The sequence below is a fragment of the Psittacula echo genome, assembly GCF_963264785.1.
Source record: "Psittacula echo genome assembly, chromosome: 2".
Taxonomy (NCBI): domain Eukaryota; kingdom Metazoa; phylum Chordata; class Aves; order Psittaciformes; family Psittacidae; genus Psittacula; species Psittacula echo.
This window is the reverse complement of record NC_137737.1, coordinates 49,277,482-49,294,458: the sequence shown is the minus strand read 5'-3', so window position 1 is coordinate 49,294,458 and position 16,977 is coordinate 49,277,482. Positions and strand designations below refer to the sequence as shown.

The following is a 16,977-nucleotide window of genomic DNA, read 5'->3' as shown; positions in this document are numbered from 1 at the left end:
TGTGTCTTTATTGTACTTCCTTTAACAACTTGAAAGTTTTCCCAGGATTACATGGTAACTACAACAATTAACATGCATATGGCGCATTCCTGAGAGTGTTCCTAAGCGTGTCTCAGCTATTTTACCAAGACAGATTAGAAGGCATTACTCATCTGTAGCAGTATTGTTGCTTGCCAAACCCTTTTGATCCATCACTGTGCATGCCTTTTGTAATGATAATCTAGTAAGAGAGACTGATACTTACTAATTCAATTTTGGAACTTCCCCTTATCTGCCTTTTGTGTGCTGATATGGAATGGCACCGTTTCAAAATGCAATCACGCTCTTAATATTTCAGATACTGCAGATACGTGTAAACACTATTGCCTGCTTATAGCTTTGTTTTCTGTATTTAATTAATGCGATACTACTGGGTTGGCCCTTCAGAGACTGATGTTCTCTGATGAAGTCGGAGGAGTTGCTAGAGAAGCAGAAGTTTCCATAACTGCTACCTACTAGTGTCCCTTGGCTCTGACCTTTTGCATCCAACCTGGAGAGCAAGAGGTTAGGGAAGCTGCAGGCCTGTTTAGGCCTGTGTCTCTTCATTGTGTTGATCAGAATAGCACTATTTTCCTGCAACTTGGCTACTGACATGGGGTGGCTTTCAAATCCAAGAAACCAAACTGAAGGAAAATGCCCTTCAGAAATAATATTGTCTGACCATCCTGTTAGTTGGATGTAGGCCACTTAAATCAAAAGGTGAGAGGGACTGTATACTACTGCCAGACCAACAGGTTATCAGATAAACCCCCCTCAAAAGCATTTTCTGTTAAGGAAACAGGAGGCTGAGCTTTTCACTTTTCATTCATTGTGTGCAGTGTTAGCTTGACAAATCAGCTTTAAAACTCTAGCATATATACACATAAAGACTGATAGTGAAAACAGCTTTACAATAGCAGATTGTTGAAATGGCAGACAACCTTGATTTAGACTTCAACTGAATTTCGATTTGATTCTACAGAATGAATGTACTTACAGATGGAAGAACCCTACATGAAGAGGTCTTTTCATTTTGTGGAACTAAGCTACAATGATTTTGTCTATCAAATTGAAATGCATCAATTTGCCAAGTATGTCCAACTCCATCTACCCCTGCACAAATCACATTCAGATTGATCACTCTGGGTGGTGTCCATTCTTGCTCCCATTTTTCCAGGTACCTCTGTGGCTGATCAGCACAGACATGGCCTGAGTCTTGCTGGATGACACTGTTTTCTCTTGTATAAGGTACACGAACATTTTTGTGTAGTTTTTGATTTCAAAGTGATATGAGTTATAGTCTACTTGTGTTCTTAAAATACGAAATAGAGAGTAAGTGTTACATGCCTGGAGTTTGTCCTAGATATGAATGAGGATGTCTGAGTGCAGCAAGCCAGCTAGGGTAAGGAATTGTGTGGACCAAAAGAAACATGACTTGACATGATCTGACCTCTCCTGGCTCCTGGAATAAGTCTCCAGGGGACACAATACCCAGAACACTGCCCAAATTTGGTCCTGGAAGGAACCAGTTCTCTTGAAAACTGCTCAAGAAAGTGGTAATGTACATGCAGTGTGAGACCAGGGGCCCCGGGGCCCAGCTGCTGGACAATCAGAATGTCGAGGGTCAGTTACATGGAGGGGTGCGCAAGGCATGCCTGCATGTAGAGAGTTGTGAGTACCTGCAACAGGTGTGGGGCTGTGGGCTTCAGAGGTTCACATCAGAAGTGCCAGAGCCTGGGGGGGCTTGGGATGCTGGTCCTAGCTGCTGGGCAGTCTGGGTGTCTCAGGCCAGCTGCTGGAGGGATCTTTCCAGAAATTGGGGAAGGGGGGGGTGGGGGTGTTTTTGCAGGGAAAGCAGAATATAAATAAAGTGTGAAGTCAAATCTTGCTGCACAAGAACACTTCAAGAAAGCAGACTGAAGTGGTCATCATAGAATCATAGAGTGGTTTGGGTTGGAAGGGACCTTAAAGCTCATCTAGCTCCACGCCCTGCCACAGGCAGGGACACTTTCCACTAGACCAGGTTGCCCCAAGCTGCATCCAACCTGGCCTTGAACACTGACAGGCTGGTTGCATCAAAATGTTTATGAAGCAGCACACCCCTTCATAACACGGCAGCTGCAGCACCATCAAGATGCTATAGAAACTGGGATGGCTGGATCCCAGTATGTTTATGATTGAATAGTGCTCATACAGCCATTACTGAAATTAATTTCTGGAAAAGACTAGTTACTGGCTTGCTGATGAGATGAATTCTTAGTTTTCCAATACCTTACAAACTTCCAGTGCATCAGACAGATGTTTGGAGCATTTCCTCAAAATTAGGAGCACAATGAAATAAAGAAAATGTAGAAGGAGTTGTGCATTTAAATTCCTAGCACTGTAGGAAAATGTACAGTGACAGAGTACTACATAGCTAAATTCTCTCAAGTGGAAAATGTCATGCTTTGTGTGGAGAGAGAAGGGTGGAAGCCAAGGGAATTCTTATTTTTTAATCTAACTCGCCTTCCAAAGTGTATCAAGTAATTTGTAATTTATTTGAAACTGATGCATTTCAGTGCATGCCCACTTCCTTTTAGTGTCAAGTAGAACACAGGGACAGACACGCACACTGCATTCAGGGATCCTTCAAGTCCCTGTATCAGGTCTCTGGATGGAGATACATAAAGAATAAAGCACAGGGTATAGCCAATATCATGAACTGCTGTAGAATTCACTCAGGCTTTGCCTTCATCTGTAAGGATTTATAATTTAGTATGAGACAGGTCACTGAAAGTTACTATGAAGAAAAGAAGGGGGGGAAAAATTCAGGAAAAAGGGAAGTAACAGTGTGTGTGTGTGTGTGTGTCTCTTGGTTTCAGCTGAGGTAGTTAGTCTTCTTTCTAGTTTGGGGTTAGGAACCCAGTAGCCTGACAGAGGTGAGGCCACTGCAGCCCTGTGGCCTCAGGCCCAGCTGGGAGGAAGGCTGATTGTGAGCCCCCGTGGGAACACACACACAGTACAGGTATCATTGTGTGCATGGCCAACCATGTGGCATTTCACAACACGGACTCAAGTTGATGAGGAGACTCAAATCCTCATTTATTGCCACCAAGCCCTTTTTATCCCCTTGTTCGGTACCCTCCCAACCCGCACATCCATACAATGTTCAATCTCATTGGCCACTGTGAAACTCTCCAGGTAAATAGTCCAATCACAATGCCGCAGACTCTCTCACAACCCCCACAGCCTCTGGCCTCCAACTGAGATTCCCACCACAACTACATCCTGGCCCATCTCCCAAGGCTTGCTTTGTTTACCTTTCCTGTCCTTCAATGTTCCAGCTCATCGCCCCACAGCTTGTCATACACCAAGGCCTCACAGCTCATTCCCAAACTCTTTTTCATGCAAATCTTACCGCCTTCACTCCCCACACGGCCACACAGACCCTTGCACTCAGATCACCCAGCAGCTGGCTCCTGGAGACCCCCAGCTGCATACACACACGTATGTATGCAGATATACATACACTAATGTACAGCATGCATTCCTCCAGTGATTCCTCCAGTTCCTGGCACTCCAGGCATACGGCTACTGGGAATCCCTGCCGCTTTCTCTGTGGCAGCACTTGGCTCCATATGCAGGTGCAGAAGACAGCCCCTGAACCAGGAAAATGGTTAGAAATTGAGTTTAATATGGCAGAACATCCTATGGTGATTTGGTGTGCAGGCCATGGCCAGACTCCTGTAGTAACCAGCACATTGCCATGCTACTGGCCTCTTTTATCCCTTTTCTCTCAATTTCTCCACACTTTTCCCTCCCTTTTCCACCTTAATCCCTCCCTTTCCCCAACTTTGGGCCTTTCTCTAAACACACATCCTTTACAACCCCACAACGATCAACCTGGCATCCCTGCAGGCAGCACCCCTTCACCCCACAGGGTGACCCAAGGAGCTGCTCCTGTTGACCCGTCGGGTGGGTGGCACCCCTGGGCGACAGAGCTGACTGCTCACTGCGATGGGCTCGGCAGGAGAAGGGTTAGGGGCCCCTCAGCACTGACAAGGTTATCGGGGTCCCTTACCCCATCCTTATTCTATTTTCCTCTGTGATAATGGAGATTAGCCTTTAATCATGTAAGCGAACAGGGTGAAAATGCATTCTGCCTTCACGGTCCTACAGGGCACAAAACATGACTGCTGTAAATCACATCGACAGGCCATTAGAGCCCCCCAGCCCTACGGCCCACACTGCAGCTACAAACTACAGCACAGCACCGCTGTCCACGGCCGGGTTCTGCCTCCCTCCCGCTTCCCCCGCACGGAAGCACGGGCTCTCGCGAGAGGGACGGTCCCACTGTCTCTTCCGGCGGCGTGCGGGTCGGCCGGGTTGTGACGGCCGCCATGGCTCTGTATAACTTCAAGAAGATCACGGTGGTGCCGACCGCCAAGGTACGGGTCTCCCTCCCCCCCGCGCCCCGCAGTGCGAGGCGACCCTTCCGGCCCGGCGGCGGCTCCTGCCGCGTCTCAGGACAGCACTAATTCCCTCTTCCCCCCCCCGCCCGCATCGTGCTGCCGGCGTGGCTTCGGCCTTTGCTTCCTCCCATCGGACCCGTGGGCTCGCCCTGGGCTAGTGCTCCTGGGCCTGGCGGCGTGTACCATGAGGAGAACTGAAGGGGCTGTGTGAAGGAAGCGCGGAGTCCTGTCAGAGAGCGGCCCTGCGGCCTGAGGAGGGACCCTGGAGCTCCCGCTTCCCTCAGCCTGGCGGAGGTGCCGGGGTGGCCTCCACCAAAATTCCTCCTGATTTGCAGACCCGTGCCCTTGGGCTCATGGCTGCGCGCTCGGTCGAAACCATGTTCTCTCCTCGTCTGACGAGGGAGCTTAAGTTGAAGGGGCGGTGGTGCGCGGAGCTGCGCGGGGAGTGTGCTCGCCGCCGTGCTTCACCTCTCAGGGGTGACGGGTCTGCCCGTCCTCCCGGCTCCGCTTCCTGCGCCTCCGGTGTGGCCGGTGGCCGCCTTCATGTGCTGAAATGAAAACCGGACAGGGGGTGTGCAGACTTATTACTGAGTGGAGGTGAGAGCCTATCCTAACGCATACGTGTCACACCATGTGCGGCATGGGTGCGCCTGCCTGGTCCGTATGCGCCTCCACCACAATAAAGTGTATGGCTTTAAAAGAACTGGACAATTCATGTAATTGTTCATGTTTTCTTGACTGCAGGACTTCGTAGATCTGACATTGTCAAAGACTCAGCGGAAGACCCCAACTGTCATTCATAAACATTATCAAATCCATCGGATTCGACATTTTTACATGCGAAAAATCAAATATACTCAACAGAATTACCATGATAGACTCACTCAGATCTTAACGGATTTCCCCAAATTAGATGTGAGTATTTTGTCATTTGATCATAAAGGAACTTTGCTTTCGTGACATCAGGAACATTTCTTCAGCAGCCTGTTGGTTTAATTTGAGTCTGTTTTGGCCTGAGCAACATCTTGCTGCTTCACTATGTAGACAGTTCTGACTCATTCCTGGTAGATTTTACTGGGAGTAATGTTAGGCAGACATGTTCTGTAAAAATAGTATGTTCCTGCTATGAAAGGAGCTCTAAATGGTGCCTGTTGATGATCACGGAAGGATGGGGTTTACAAGGTTTTAGCTGATCAGATATGTTTGCCAGAAGTTGAATGAAGAGAAATAAGATATTTATTTTTTCAAGTGTGTCATGTCTGCTTATTTCTGCTTTGTGTATGTGTGTGTAAATCGTGCTTGTGGTTAGTCTTCCCTAGAACATACTTGTGGGAAGTAAGAAATGTCATTTTGATTCCCACTCTTCAGTTCCTCAGAAGTTACTTTGACAACATAAACATTGTTCTTTGCCTCTTAAAGGACAGTGTTGGAAACATACTGACAAGGTGCGCATAGTGTTAGCTTCCCAATAGCTGCAACTGGATCCACACGTCCAGTGGGCCTTTCTTATAGTTGTCTGCTCACACTGAAATTGTTGACCTGTAATCATATTTTTCCCTGATGTTTTCATATCCAATGAATATTACAGCAGAATTCCCACAAATATCTTCTGTGTTTTGTTTAATATCACATGATGAAATTTCTGCAGATAAATACATGCGTGGGTGAAATACTTTGTTTAAAAGATTTGAACCAAAGGTATTGCTTCCTTGGAAAGCTGAAGGATTTATATTTTAATGACCAAGCAGATTATTTTCCTTACATAAGGCAGTAATGAAAACTGTTTGGCTTTATTGTCATTTGTGTTGCTTACTGGAGAAGAACAATTTTACATAATTGCCAAATTGTAGTCATCTTAAAGAAGGAAAGTACTAGGCTTAATTTTCTTTTGTGCTTTTGTTTTAGGATATTCATCCTTTTTATGCAGATCTGATGAATGTTCTCTACGACAAAGATCACTACAAGCTGGCTTTGGGACAGATTAATATTGCCAAGAATCTGATTGACAAGTAAGAGACATCAGCTTCTTTGATTTTGTACCTGCCTGGTTGATTGTGGCGGAATTGGATAAATTATTCTTTCTTGTCCTCACAGTGTTGCCAAAGACTATGTGCGGCTGATGAAATATGGTGATTCTCTTTACCGCTGCAAACAGCTGAAACGCGCCGCTCTGGGACGAATGTGCACCATTATCAAAAGACAGAAACAAAGCCTGGAATATTTGGAGCAAGGTTTGTGCTATGAATAGGCTAAAAAAAGGGCATGTGAGTTGGATGTGAAATTTACTCATACATTTAATAACAGTTTGAAGAATGTGTGTAGTACAGAATATAGGCACAGGAAATGTAAATAGTTTCAAGACCCTAAAATACTTAGAATTTGTTTTTTAAGTAAATGTTTTTTTTTCTTTGACTATTCTTTAACTTCTGTGGTATTAATAACATTTCTAAAGTGTTTTTCTTGCTTGAAAGTCACAGCCCTGCTTTTATTTGTCATTATTTTCACTAACATGTATTTGAAAAATAATGTTAAATATTTTCCAAACATTGCTTCTTATTTCAGGCTTATTATTTCTTCAGCGTGTGTACCTGATTTGATAGGGTCGTTCTAGCTATAAGACAGAGATCTTGAGTTTTCAGATATTTAGTAACTTCCTTTTCCTTTTGTGTGTAGATACTTGTGGAATGCACCTTTTCGTAAATGAGCAATCAAATTATGTCAGAAAAGCTGTTAATTTGTAGCGAAACAATTCAGCGTATAACTTTTTATTCCATTTCAGTAAAAACGAAATTAAATCTTTTTGACATTTCAGTGCGACAACATTTGTCTCGTTTGCCAACCATTGATCCCAACACACGAACTCTTCTGTTGTGTGGCTACCCAAATGTTGGAAAGTCGAGCTTTATAAATAAGGTATGTGAGTGGTTTTTGGTTTCTTGTTCAAAAACAATACTGGGATACCATTTAACTAAAATAAGGTAACATTTAAACAATTTGATGATGATGATGAGAGGGGTACCAAATTCAAATGTGTAAACAGAGGTTGAATGAAGTTCCTGGAGGGATAAGTGGGAAATTATGGTAGATTTCACTCTTAAAAGTCATTGTATTTTCCAAAATAGCATGTATCCCATTAACATATTTTCTCATAGAGAAATGCTTGCAGAGAAGACAGAATAATCATTTTTTTAGCATTTTTAGTAGCAAAGAAAGTGTATTATAATTATGAGATTCTGCTTGCAACTTGAGATTTTCAGTAAATGTGTGTGAATAAATCTTGTTTTAAGGTTACAAGAGCAGATGTAGAAGTGCAGCCTTATGCCTTTACCACAAAATCTCTCTTCGTGGGCCATATGGATTATAAGTATCTTCGTTGGCAGGTAAGAACTGTTACTGTTTTGCATTTTCCTTAAAGAAAAACTGGTTATAGTGGAGTTTCCATTTTGCAAAGTCAGTTGCATTTCTGTGTCTTGAGAGCTGCTGTGCAAGGGGCAGTGTGCCAAATGAGGGTAGTAGTCAAAATTTGTTAAAAAACTGTACATGTATGGGTGTTCTTTCAATTTGAGGGAAGACTGGAAATGGAATTACTGATAAAGCCAGCTTACATTTTATCAGTGTCAAATTCTAAAGCAGGTTGGGGCAGGGCTTTCCCTACTTTTCCAATACCAAGAGTCTTGGTTATTCTGAAGCCTCATTCTTCTCCCATTACTCCATTTTTCACGTGCTCAATTTGGCCAAGTTTACAGTCTGACTTACGACTAATGGGAAAACACATTGTTGTCTTAGAAAAGACACGATTGGTGAGAAATCAAGTACATGTTCTAAAATAGTGTTTCAATTGTCCTGTTATAACCCTAACAATTATGTTAATTATAGGTAGTGGATACTCCTGGTATTTTGGACCATCCTTTGGAGGATAGGAACACCATCGAGATGCAGGCTATAACTGCGCTTGCACATCTTCGTGCTGCTGTGCTTTACATGATGGATGTGTCTGAGCAGTGTGGGCATAGCCTGGAGGAGCAAGTAGAGCTCTTCAGAAATATTAAGCCATTGTTTGCTAACAAGGTAGGTTTGGTTTACATTATTAATAAACCCCAGGGGTTTATAACATGATAACTTGAATTATGATTCTTTTATTTCTTTTTATTAGCCACTTATAATTGTTGCAAACAAATGTGATGTGAAGAGGATTTCAGAACTTCCTGAAGAGAGTCAGGTTAGACAACTACTCCCACCTCTCTCTTTACAAAAATATGGTGTACAAGTGTCATGCACAACTATTACTTGTATTGGGCAAAACCTTTTCTATGACCATTTGTTTATCTAACTGCTTATAGTGCAATGGAAAGTAGCTTTCCAGGTCTTGACCTGTATCTTTTTAAGACCTGTTTAATGTATATCCTTGCCTGAATATTGTAAATGCCAAACAAGAAGCAGGTCCTTAGTAGTTTCAGAAATCTCTGATGCTGTGAGAACTTCATTGCTACTGTAGTTGGAAGTAAAAAAACCAAACCAAACTGAACAGACTTGTTCAATAATAACTTCAGTAAGAGTTCAGAGGCAGTGAGCACTGGATTTGAGAGGTATTGCTCAGCAGTTGCAGTAGAAGCTCTCACTGGGCAACACTCCGTGTATAGGCAGAGTTAATTCATTTGTAGGTACAGGTTCACGGACACGCAGAATTTGTGTTTCTTTTGTTGTTTTTTTTTTTCCTATGGGTCATTTATAGGTGCCTTTAGAAAGTAGTTACTTGCTTATAAAAGATGTAAAAGACATGCTTATAAAAGAAAAAACAGATTAAATGTAGAACTGCAGTTGTAAAGGTTCTGTCGCCTTTTTAGAAACACATTCTAATAAAAACAGTAACAATTTTTCATGTACTGATACTGGATTAAGACTCCTGTTCTTAATGGATTGGTATATTAAGAAATGGGCAGAATGTCATTCTTTAATAATTTTTCTATTTTAGAAAATATTTGAAGCTTTTGAAGCAGAAGGATTGTCTGTGATAGAGACAAGCACTCTAACAGAAGAAGGTGTAATCCAGGTTAAAACAGAGGTAGGTCTCTCTTCGCTCAATTTCATTCCAGATGAATAGTTGATATTTTGTCTCATGAATTTCATCTCAGTTAAACTGTGCATTGTAGTGACAAACTTCAAGCATGTTCTCCTTTGCAGTCTGTTGAGCCTCGGTGGACTTGGCTGCAAATGGAAAATTGTGCCTGAATGCAAACCATAATTTTTTAAAAAGCGTGGGTTTTTTTGTTGCTAAATCCTGTTACTTTCTCTTATCGTCAAGTCATTATGAAAAAAAGGTTCATATGTATTTTCCCATTATACTTCTCATATGAAATAATTCAGTGCTTTCTTGAGAGAGAAGAGATTCGACAGGAGATGAGACATGAAGCTAGATGCGTGTGACTGAAGGCCTGCTGTGTCATTTGTGGTATCAGGAAGGCTTCATTACTTACCTAATATTGCCATGTTGCACTTTCAGGCCTGTGACAGACTGCTGGCCTATCGTGTTGATACTAAAATGAAAGGAAATAAAGTGAATGAAGTACTGAATAGATTACACTTGGCCATGCCAACCAAAAGAGATAACAAGGTAGGCCACGTCTTAATGTGTGAACAGATTAATATGGTGAAATTTGCTTATTTTTTATCTTCAGCTGCCTTTTCTGGTGTGATATGGTCTTCTTTGGAAATTCAGTACTCTGCAATGGTGATTTATAGCATTATAAAAAAACTGATTTAAACTTTTTTCCCCCTTTTCTATTGGGGTGGATCATTCAATTCAGGAGCGGCTGCCCTTTATACCTGAGGGAGTGGTGGCACGTAAAAAACGTATGGAAGTAGACACACCCAGGAGGAAACTGGTAAGTGGCATCTCTTCATTAGGAAATCAGCAGATGGGTTTAGAATCTGGTATATTAGCCCATAGACTTTAAATTAATGGTACATAAAGCTATGTATGTCTTTGCAGGAGAGAGATATTGAGCTTGAAATGGGAGACGATTATATTTTGGATCTTCAGAGTAAGTGTTATATCAGAATCAGTATTAAGCAGTAAATGTTGGCTATTTTAGTCATAAGGGAGAATGCTTAAATCTGCCTCCTTCCAACTAAGTAGGCCACCATTTTATTGAATACTGTACTTTTTACTTCTCTTCCAGAACTGGTCATTTGCAGTGACTTTTCCTTGTCGTAACGTTGCTTGGATGTTTCCCATTTTAGCGTCACAGACATATAATGGCTGGTCTGATTATTCAGTTGGGTTTTCCCTTCCGTTTTATACCGTCCAACCTCATTAATTCTTGATGCTGTCTTTGTTAAGAAAGTATCAGTATGGGAGGGACCGCATGTATTGTGTTTCAGCTGGATGTCTGTTGTTTATTACAGCTTTTTAGTGGATCATGTCGTTATTGAACAGTATTTGATGGTAGGAAGGTGATCAGAAGTTTTGTGAATGTGTCAGAGATGTAACCAAATTCTTGCCGCTTAGCTTAGGGATATGGCACTTTTTAAAATTTTGATCTGAGTGTTTTCTGTCACTGAATGATTCAATGGGGTTTTTTTTTCGCTTTATTAATTTTTGTTATATTTTTAAGAATACTGGGACTTAATGAATTCATCTGAAAAATACGATAAGATACCAGAGATCTGGGAAGGCCATAATATACTTGACTACATTGATCCGGATATAATGAGAGTGAGTTTTCCATTATTCTTTTTACACTTTTCTTTTTTTATCCCTTTATTTGCTTAATGTAAATTACTGTGTATGTAGATTAAAAACTGTCACAAGAACAATTTCTTTTACATTGTTTGCACTTATAATGGGAGAAGATACTGTTTTCTGAACGATGAAGGACAGATGACCTTGTCAGAATGATGATCTTCTCCATCCCAAAATGTGAGGTTTGCAGGAGAAGTTACAATTCTTCATTCTTTGACTACAGCCAGAAGGAATGTAGCTATCAACTTTTATGTATTATTAATAATAGGAAATTGACCCATCAAATTTATGTCTGCTAGAATATGATGTTAAAGAAAATGGACTGAATTCTCAATTCATAACATTTTTATTTAATAATTATACATTCTTAATCTCTTGCTGGTTGTTGAGGAGAAGCAGGGAGTGCAGATGCTGGTGCTTGCCAGTTTTGCAGTTGGGTTCATCTGAATTGCTGGCTAACGCTAAATGTAGAAATAGAAGGTTTTTTCAGAATGTGTTTCCAGAAACAGCACAGTTCACAGGATGGCACATCTGGATTCACACAGCGGGCAGCTTTGGGGCCGTCACACAAATACCACCAGACTGTAATGGAATGTGATCAAATAAGTCTGCATAGTTGTATGCCCCACAGGTTCACAGTAAGCTGTATCATCAGCTGCATTAAGTGTGGCTGGAGGGGGTCTGTTAAGTGATGCAGCTCCTTCTTTGAAGGGCCTGCATGCTGTCATGGCTCTGGGCCACACAAAAATGTCACATTTTGGATTGTAAGTCAAGGATTTGATGAGCATCTCGATTTTCATTTCACCTCTTCAAAATCTAAGAAACTGGAAGAATTGGAGAAAGAGGAAGAGCTGAGAGAAGCTGCTGGAGAATATGACAGTGAACCAGAAAGTGAAGATGAAGAGATGATGGAAATCCGGCAGTTGGCACTACAGATCCGAGAAAAGAAGAAACTGAAAATCCTGCAGTCAAAGGAGAAAGATACTCGAGGTCCAAGGATGCCTAGAACAGCTAAAAAGGTGAGTAGAGAACATGCTATCAAAGTCTTGCTGATGTTTAATAACTTTAAAGGAACATACAAGAATATCAAGTAGTACAACTGTTAACCTTTTCTCATGTTTGCCCCCTCACTCGCTGTTTGCTTCCTGCTGCCCTCCCAAGAGTTCTGCCCACTACTTGGTTGTGGAGGCCAAACCAGATGAGTGACAGTAGCCCTTCTTGGTTTGGGTCACACAAGTGTGTCTCATGTAAAATTCCACATATGTATTGCAGAAACAGTTCTGAAGAAAGAAAATAATTCAGCTCATCTGATTGGGTCACATCATGTATTGTTGTTATTAGTGTTGTTATTTTAAATTCATATAATTAGGAGAAGCTCTTGTGAGCAGCCCAGGGCAGTTACAAATAACAACTGACAACAAGACATCTTGAGAAAGGGTATCTAGCTGATTTGGCACCCAGTATTCCTTACCTTCTTCCCTGAAGTGTGGCTTTTAGGAGGGGAGAAGACATTTCTGACTGAAGTGACCGCTCTTGGTCACCTTCCCCCAAAAAAGGCAAACTATTTGAAAGACCTTTTAGGGAATGCTGGGACATTGCAGACCTGCAAAGGGGATTTAACGGGTGAAGAGAATTTAGTTGCAATAGATGAAATAGGGAGTTACGACTTTCATCATCTGCCTGTGGGATGTACCAAAGGAATAAATGTGTGGTCAATATAATGGGCTTATGGTGGTATATTAAGACAAGAAACAAGATAGAACCATACTTTCTGGAAAGAAACATGTTCTCTTACCTGTCTTTTTACAGGTCCAGCGGAAGGTGCTAGAGAAGGAAATGACTGATCTTGGACTTGACATGACTAACAAGGATGACGTAAGTTTTGCTACTTAAACACAATGCTTATCTAAAGGAGGTCACTTTCATTACACACACTGGATTTCTCTGAGCATGTTTGAGCATGCATATGACAGTTAGCACAGGTGAGAGGTAGGATCTAAGGAGAAAATAGGAAAGCCAGACAAGGCAGTACTGGAATTTTTGAGTGACGTGATCAAAATATGTTGGGTAGGCTGAAAAGACACCATTTATCTAATCACACACATATATATGTATATACACACTGCTTTCTATTAGGACTCTTTTGGAGTTTGTGTAGGATTGAACAGGGTTTGGCTAAAGACACTTGATTTTCCAGTGTGCTTTGTTGGATGAGCCACTGCTATGTCTGAAATAGTAATAATGACAGATCAGGCTTATCTTTTTACAGTTCATGAATTCTGTGAGTTGTAATTGAAGTTTTTGAGAGCAGATGGCCTCTCTAGATGTAAGGCAGCTTCAAATACAAATTTGCCTGCAGGAGACATTTCATTTTATCAGAAATCTTTAAAAAATGCATTTTGTACAGCAAATCCAGCAGTATTGTGGAACCAAGGAGTGTCAACACTACACATCTGAAGGAAGCATTTGCACTGGTCTGAGCTGACATGCCATGTTGATTTAGGAGCAATGTCAGTGAGAAGGAATTTAATACTTATGCTGTAGTATGGTAAATCTTCATGTCTGAAATTCTTTAGGGCTTTGTCCTGTAAACAGGACACTAATTGTGGAAGGTTTCTTCTTTGCTGCTTTGCTGTTGCAGAATTGCTTCAGTATTGCTATTAATTTGTGTGTCTCTCTTTATTGTTATGTACAAATCTACTTGGAAAAGAAATCAGAGAACTGGAGTGAATAACTGTGAAAAGAGTATGCTGATATTTACCAAGCTTTGTACTGTACTGGAGGACAGAAAGGCAGTGACCAACAGTTGACAGGGTCTTCACGTTACTATGGAATAACCAGTATAATGTATCACAGCAGTCCACTTCCTGGCTTTTTGTATGGAAGTGGATCATGTCGGGGACGATTGTTTCTGAGTTTCATGATTAAAGTGATGTTTTGAATTTCAGGCCCATTATGTGAGAAGGTCCCGTAGTACTACAAGGAAACGTAAACGTGATGAGTCTGAAACCCCTAAATCTGTGGCACGCAGTCGCAGCTCCTCTCGCACACCACGGGATGTTTCTGGTCTTCGTGATGAAAAGGTTTGTTTAAGTTACTTACCTTTACAGCAATTAAATCTTAGCAAATTAAATGTTGGGCCCCCCAACACAAGAGGGATGTGGACCTGTAGGAGCAAGTCCAGAGGAGGCCATGAAGATGCTCAGAGGGCTGGAGTACCTCTGCTGTGGAGACAGTCTGAGAGAGCTGGGCTTATTCAGCCTGGAGAAGACTCAGAGCCGCTTCCAGCGCCTTAAGGGGCCAACAGGAAATCTTGAGAGGGACTTTTTACAAGGACATGTAGTGATAGGACAAGGGCGAATAGCTTTAAACTGGCAGAGGGGAGATTTACATTAGATATTAGGAAGAAAGTCTTCACAATGATGGTGGTGAGGCACTGGCACCTTCTCACTGGTAGTGAGAAGCTGTGGCTGCCCCATCCTCATCTGGTGTGAGGTGTCTCTGCCCATGGCATGGGGAGTTGGAACTGGAGGAGCTTTAATGTCCTTTTCAGCACTAACCATTCTATGTCTATATAATAAATCAGCTTGATTGTACTTAAAGCAGCTTCTGGGAAACATCACACTGGCTGGTTTTGTTTGTCCAGAGTTCATCTTCAGTTCATTTGAACTCCATACCTCAAAAGTGCCTTGTTCATTCTTACAAATAATACAGACTAACGAAGTACATTGTAAATTTTTGTCTCAAATGCACATATGAAGGAAGAGATCTACAAACTGTGGAGTTCCTCCTTCAGTAAGTTAGAGATTCTAGGGATAGTGTGATCATAGCATTGGAGTACTGGAAAAAGAAGAGTTCTGCTAAGGAGGATTAGCATCATTTGCATCAAGCCTGTCCTAGAGTATGTTGGGTGTTAGTTCTTGTCCTTGTTAAAATCGGCTAGATTAGTGGGTTTTAAAAGGTAAAGCTGGTCACCTGAGTTACTGAGGAATGTTTGTTTGTTTTTAAATAGATGGTGAAGAAGGTAAAGATTATGGCAAAGAAAGCTCAAAAGAAGATGAATCGCCTGGGCAGGAAAGGGGAGTCGGACAGACACATATTTAACTTGAGGCCAAAACATCTGCTGGCCGGAAAGAGAAAATCTGGTAAAACACAGAGAAGATAAAGGAGTCATCTGAATTCAAAATAAAAACTGTCTGTGAAAACTGATTTCTAGTCCTCTCTTCCTTTCTAGTATTACAGTGTTAAAAAAGTACATGGTTTGTGTTAGCAGCTTAGATACCTGAAGCTCAGAGAGGGAAAGGTCTTATACCTTGATCTTGCTGAATGCTTTATCTGTTCAAGGCAGAAGACTGACAAAAGTGAAATATTCCCTCTTTGTCCGTGGTTGGTCAAGAACAAGGTAGGAATTACTCAGAGGTTAGTAAAGTTATGCATTATAAATATGCTGCCTGAACGCTACACGTAAAATGTAGAGATTTAAAGATTGAATGGGAATCCAGTGAAATGGGATGTTAAAAACAGCAAGAAAATCTTTAAACTATTATTATTATTATCACTATTAAAATACAACAAGGTAAGAAGAGTTCAGAAAGAAAACAACAGTCCCAAGGTTTTAGCTTAGGTACTTTAATTACAGTCTTTAAGATAATATTTTATTTTAAAAGTATTTTAAGTATTTGAAAAGTACTATAATGCATTACTTGGGTAATGTGGCTGATTGCACTGAATTAAAAATTGAGTGGTTACACTGCATCACTGTTCCCTCACCATTATTTTCAAGACAATACATCAGGTCAGATGAACATAGAACAACCTTTGCTCTAACAAAAACCTCTAAGTGTTGAACCCTGCGAGATGCTGGCACATGGGAAGCTTCAGTGCTGCAGTCACAACTGGGACACGAAAGAAGCTTGTTGACCTCTGGGAAAAAGGAGTTTTACCCTGAAACCAAGCACAGACTGGTTACAACTGTTTTACATGCAGCAAGAAATGGTATGAAAGGCATGCTGTTCCAGCGAGACACCTCTGGGAGAAGTTAACTTCAGAGATGTATTTTGAGCTATCTGCTAACAGGAGACACAACAATTGATGAATAAAATAAACCATGAAGCCCAAGAATCATTAACTCAAATTGAGACACCTTACATGATTTGTCTTACTTTATAAAGCCTTTTACTTTATAAAGCCTTGACATTGAGATCAAAAAAGATTAGCTCTTGCACCCTGGTGCAACTTCTGACGAACGAAAATCAAGACCTGGTATAAGCCCACAAGTAGTTAATCGTGAAGTATAAAGAGTTTGAGCTGTCTGGAAATGACCATTACAGCAGATGCTGCGTGAAAAAAACTTCTATCAGGATGCCTTTGTTTTCTGGCAGTTGGAGAAAAGCCATTTAATTCCTGTGTTACACAAGTACTGTTTCTGTGTTGTGTATAATTAACACCCCCCCCCCTTTTTTTTTTTAAGGCATGTCCAGTATCTAGCCATCAACTGACCAGAGAAGATTGGTGGGGAAAAAAAAAAACACTGGGGGAGAGGGGGTGTTTGGGTTATTATCTAAAGCTATGACATATATTGCAGCACTTCAAAGTGAAACTGTCCACACAGACAATCCAATTACTTAAGCTTTTATGTGCTCAGTTAATTATAGAGTACACTAGTTGAAGAGATTTGCTTTCTGCAATTAAAGTCATCCTGATTACTTTGAGTTAATTGGGTTTTTCTTCAGGCAACCCGCCTGCTCAGCATCAGTGCAGAGCTTG

General features: G+C 41.4%; 1 protein-coding gene across 1 annotated transcript; it reads left to right on the top strand.

Moving 5' to 3' along the window:
• Positions 1-4,369: 4,369 nt before the first annotated feature.
• On the top strand, positions 4,370-15,420 carry GTPBP4 (GTP binding protein 4). Its single transcript, XM_080610865.1, has 17 exons — positions 4,370-4,445; positions 5,214-5,384; positions 6,375-6,478; positions 6,564-6,700; positions 7,282-7,382; positions 7,757-7,849; positions 8,346-8,537; positions 8,623-8,688; positions 9,442-9,531; positions 9,970-10,080; positions 10,274-10,351; positions 10,459-10,510; positions 11,084-11,184; positions 12,033-12,230; positions 13,021-13,086; positions 14,160-14,294; positions 15,224-15,420. The coding sequence occupies exons 1-17, from the start codon at positions 4,398-4,400 to the stop codon at positions 15,374-15,376; spliced, it is 1,896 nt and encodes a 631-aa protein (XP_080466991.1). The 5' UTR covers positions 4,370-4,397; the 3' UTR covers positions 15,377-15,420.
• Positions 15,421-16,977: the final 1,557 nt, after the last annotated feature.